The sequence below is a fragment of the Salvia hispanica genome, chromosome 1 (genome assembly GCF_023119035.1).
Source record: "Salvia hispanica cultivar TCC Black 2014 chromosome 1, UniMelb_Shisp_WGS_1.0, whole genome shotgun sequence".
NCBI classification, from domain to species: domain Eukaryota; kingdom Viridiplantae; phylum Streptophyta; class Magnoliopsida; order Lamiales; family Lamiaceae; genus Salvia; species Salvia hispanica.
The window spans coordinates 40562863-40568359 of NC_062965.1; the positions used below are offsets into that span (position 1 = coordinate 40562863).

Genomic DNA, 5497 nt, shown 5'->3' on the forward strand with positions numbered 1-5497 from the left:
AAATAAGATAAATGCTTTTTGCTAAAAAAGGAAATGAGTCTAATATGTTGGGACATCCCAAAAAGGAAAGTTGGTCTAATACCTTGGGACGGAGGGAGTACCATTTTTGGTAGTAGACTTCATATTCCACTAACTCATTCCTACTCACATTTTATTATAAAATTAATACTTTAAAAGTAGGACCCACGCCCCCACCAACTTTTTCAACTCACTTTTTATTACATTTTTTAAAACCCTTTTCGGGTCAAAGTGTGTCAAAATTTGAGGACGGAGGTAGCATGTATGATAGCTTCACAAATTGGTCCACCTACACCATTAAATTTGACCATTTCTTGGACATATATTTAGCACAAAATTTGAACTTAAAAAATATTAAAATTTTAAAACGAAGTTGGATTCCATTGGGATATAGACATATAGTATTAAGAAGGAATTCTATTGGAACATGCATATACGTCTTCGCCGACCCATACGTTTTCATAATACAGATATTGAAATTAGTACTGTTAACCACTCATTATACAATAGCAATACGACACCAAATGTCGGAAAAGTATAGCTCTATTATTACGCCCTTAACAGTCTCCTTATTTGGTAGCGAATTATTGATAGCAAATGGCCTCCTTAGTTGGATTTCAAGGAACCGGCAACGTCAATGACAAAGCGATACTTGACATCAGCCTTCAAGAGACGCTCCATAGCAGTGTTGATGTAGTCTATCGGGATTATCTCCACATCCGGCAATATATTGTGCTTCGCCGCAAAATCCATCATCTCCTGAGTCTCTTTCAGCCCTCCGATCCCACTTCCCGATATCGACTTCCTCCCTGTCAATTAATTCAAATCAAATCCCTCCACAAAAAATAGTCTCAAGCTTCCATTCAGTCTCATGTCAAAAATTGAAAGTGTCTTCTAAATTATCACCCTTTTTTATATTTTTTCTAATTCTCTCTCATCCTTTAACTTACCAAAAATTAGAGGAAACACCGGGAGCTCGAGCGGCTTCTCGGGAGCCCCGACTGTGATAAGCCTACCGTGAGGCTTCAGTAAGCCTAACAACGGCAGCAGGGGATGTGTCGCCGACACGGTGTCAATGATGCCGTCCAGCGTCCCCGCTGCCGCGTTCATCTGCTCGTCGTCGCGGCTGACCAAGAAATCATCCGCGCCGAGATTTTCGAGAGCTTCCTTCTTCTTGCTCAAGGAAGTGCTGATGACCGTGACTCGAGTCCCGAATGCCTTTGCGAACTTGACGGCGACGTGGCCGAGGCCACCGAGGCCAACAACCCCGACATTGAGGCCGGGCTTGTCGAGGCCGAAGTACTTGAGGGGGCTGTAGGTGGTGATGCCAGCACAGAGGAGGGGAGCGCCCTTGTCCATGGGTAGATTCTCGGGCCATCGGATGATGAAGTGCTCGTCTGCGACCATGAGATCGGAGTAGCCGCCGTAGGTGATTGTGCCGTCCAAGTAAGGCATGCTGTAGGTGAGGATCTGTTTGGAGCAGTAGTTTTCGAGATCGTTGGAGCATTGGTCGCATTGGCGGCACGATCCCACCAAGCATCCCACTCCTACTTTGTCTCCTACCTTCACTTTCTCAACCTTGTTGCCTATCTCAGTTACTATTCCCACGATCTCATGCCTGTGCATCAAATGTGAACAAAATTCTTTCTCAAAACAAGATTTTGTCAACTACTATTACCAAAATCCAGCCTGTATTTATGATACTCAGCCACATCAAAATCAACTAATTAATACTCCGTTTGTCCTACATATATAGTCTCATTTTGACTACAGATTTTAAGAAATTGTTAGACTTTCGGAAGAAAAATGAAAAAAATGAGTTAGGAGGATGTGTACTCATATTTGTTTTATAATAAAATGTAAATGAGCTAGTTGAATGGTAGGTCTACCTACCCAAAATGGAAAAAAGCAAATGAGATTTTAAATCACAGACATCCCAAAATGACAAAATGAAATTTTAAATCACTTATAGGGGGACTATGGGACTATTCGATTTGCAAAATTATATCTCGGAATTAAATTGAATTTCATAACTCAATCATAAATAGATAATCATGTAACAATTAATCCATAGCCACCCCTCTAACTAAAATAATCACACAGCTCAATCCAACAAAAACTAAACTGGTCACTGTATAAATAGATTCTTTTTTAAAACAGCTTTTACAAAAAATCAAAGAGAGCTTATTGATCTAGATCTGCTTTGGTACCATGTAAAACTAGACTACCCACTCTCTTAAGCGTTCTAATGAGGAATGAGATTTTCAACATAATATTCTAACAAAACCTTGAACCTATCAACAAATATTGAGAGAAAGATTGAAAATTGAATGGTTTACCCGGGAACAATAGGGTATTGTGTGAAGCCCCACTCGTTCTTTATCATGTGAAGATCAGAATGGCAGACGCCGCAGTACAGAACCTTGAACTGCACATCACGATCGCCAGTTGCCCTGCAAGTACAAGTGATTGAGTATAAAACACTATGTACGGTTTGTAAAATTGTATTTCAGGATTAAATATGTAGTGTGTTTGCTTCATGAAATTGAATCTCCTAGATAGATAATCATGTGATAATTAGTCATAGCTAACCCTCTTCAATAAAAATAATCTCACAATTCAATTCTAGATTATATCTTGGTACTACGTTATCTACGATAGCGAATACTACCTATGAGTAAAATGTAGCAAATATCCAAATAACTCACCTTCTTGAGAAATTGAAAGGGGACATAACTCCAGATGTGTCTCTCGAAGCCCACCCAACAGCCTTAACTGGGTGCTCTGTTTCTGGTGATTTCGCCATCTCCAAACACTTCTTTTTCTTCCAAAGCAAATGCAAATGCTCTCTCGATCTACAAACTAACATCAAAGGAGTGGTATTTATAGGCCACTAATATTTTCTTATTACTAAAAACTTAAAAACCGATGTTGCCCTTCCCTCGTAAGCACTGACGCAGTCTGCCAAAATAAGAAAATTGAAAGTAAAATCAAAATCTAGTACAACTAATTTATTACTTCCTCCGTCTAATATTACTTTCCTTTTTATTTTATTCCACAAAAAATATGATATTTTTATTTTAAAAAAAAATTCTCTCTTATATTAATATAAAAATTTTATTTTCTCTCTTCATTTAACACACTAAACAAAATTTTCTAAAATACCGTATTGTCCCATAAGTGTGACATCTTTTATGGGATGAATAGAGTATTTACTAGTTCAATACAGTAATATATTTAAAATTTCATTGATATTTTAAAGAACTACTCCAACTAATCCAATTACTCATGAAACTTTTGTTTAGTGTTTAATTTTGTTTATTTTTTTGAGAAATATGTAAAATTTGGGTATTCATTCTTTAATATTTCATCGAATAAACATTGCAGACTTCATGACTGATTCCCCAGTACAAAAGTCGAGGGAATCAATCAGAATAGATTTTTTTAGTATTATAATATACCCCACTACTTTAACACGAATTGAGACAAAATGCCATAATTTTTAATTTGAGTCGTGTGTGAGCCCCCACTACCCACCCAACTGCATTAATGATTAGGTCCTCCTCATAACTTTAACTGGAAAATAAGAGAAATAACGTAGATAGTGTCTTTATTTCTACCCTAAAAGGGATAGTGCAATTCTTATCTCAACTCCCAGAATTTCACTTGGATATGACTATATATTCCCTCCGTGTTTAAATGTAGCAACTCTTTCATTTTTATTCAATTTTTTAAAAATAGCAATTTCTAAACTTTTTATTTTTAAAAATCTTTACACCATTATACATCAATTTATTTATCGCTTATACCATTTACATCTCCCTAATAAAGTGGATCCCATAATCCATTAACATTAATTTCATTACTTTTTTTCTCTCTCTTATTTTACCAATTTTTTTCTCCCTCTCTCTTACTTTACCCGTTTTTCTCTCCCTCTTTCTTCCTTTATCAAATTTTACATTAAAACCTATGTCGTTTCAAATGTCCTTATTTTTAAGAAACGGAGAAACTATATTTTTTTAGTAGCCAAAGAAACTGAAAAAAAAATAAATAAATAAATAAATATAATAAAATATGAAGCTCGCAGGGGTAGCACAGTTGGCAACGGAGGGACAGATCTTGTTGCAATGAATCTAGGTTCAAATCTCACTGCTGGCGTGTAGTTGCTTTCATATCTCAGACACAAGTGTGATGCCTTATGAGATGAGCTTTTGGCAGCCAGTGGGTTAAGGCCTCCCTCTTAATGGGCTATTACGTATTCTGATTGAACCCCCTCACATAATGTCGGACGGAGTGTGAGGATTGCCAAGGCAACGAAATCTCCTTTTTATGTCTCGATAATATGAGAAAATATTTAAAACTTCGCTATTGCCCGACGGAGGAGTACTTTGTGGAGTATAATTATATCTCATTATGACACAAACTTGGGTTGGGATGTTATCATACAATAACCCATATTTATTTTACTTTATAATTTGTAGTGTTATTTAATTTTGTGAAGTGAAAAGATGATTAAAAATGAAAAATTGGAATAAAAAATTGGAGTAGAAATATGGAAAGATGTACTATACGGTTGTACGAGTTGTGACCTAACTGAAAAATTGAGTATATAAATATGACAGACCAGATGTATGATATAGATCTCATTTTTTCCTTTAAGAAAATAGGATTAGTCATAATTTTAAATTTTATGGCCGTTTTGATTCGAACCTCCAATTATTTATTTAATGCAAGTATCTTATAAGCTAAGTTAAACTTCGTTGTCAACTAATCATGATCATGTTTCTTGGTTATAACTTGAATTAGTATGAATGATAAAACAATGGCTATATAGTTTGACCAAGATAATCAATATCAATATTAGGATTAATGATATAATTTATAATCGAATTTAAAAAGCTCTACGGTTTTAAACAATAACATGTGTGCACTTCCCATTAACAGTTGGCTAGACATCTACTTTTGTGATGATTGAGCGAAAAATTAGTCTAAAGACCATTAGATTAACTAACTAGGAGAAAGGATATCAATGAGTAAAAAAATGAACGGAAAGAAATTTCTCAATTTCTTAATTTACTAGGTTTGATGCCATAAAGGGAATCGGCATCTCTCATTTGTTCAAAATAAAATAAATAAACATGTTCCTAAATAATTTTTCTGCTCCTTAAAAGTAGAGAATTAGGAAAACAAAAATACATGTTCTAATACAAAATTAATAAAATAAAACACTTAATATAAAGAAAAATTAATAAATTTATTACTAATAGAGAATGAAGTCTATCTCATAGAAAGAAAACTTTTTTTATCAAAAATGAAAATAGATTAATATTGAAATACAAAATTAAATGGTAAAAGTGGACAAAACAAGGGAGAGTAATTAATAGTGATGGGGAACGACATTCAAACATTAAAAAATAAAATCATAGATCTAAATTCACTTTAGCTTCATTGATTTTCTCCACCAACAATAACTGAATTC

The 5497-nt window shown here is 34.7% G+C and overlaps 1 protein-coding gene across 1 annotated transcript; it reads right to left on the reverse strand.

Moving 5' to 3' along the window:
• Positions 1-417: 417 nt before the first annotated feature.
• Positions 418-2887, reverse strand: LOC125200881 (8-hydroxygeraniol dehydrogenase-like). The gene is made up of 4 exons (XM_048098693.1): positions 2727-2887; positions 2358-2471; positions 969-1636; positions 418-827 (listed from the first exon to the last, which is right to left on the reverse strand). Exons 1-4 carry the CDS (start codon positions 2885-2887, stop codon positions 625-627), a joined length of 1146 nt encoding a protein of 381 aa, XP_047954650.1. The 3' UTR covers positions 418-624.
• Between the last annotated feature and the right edge of the window lie 2610 nt (positions 2888-5497).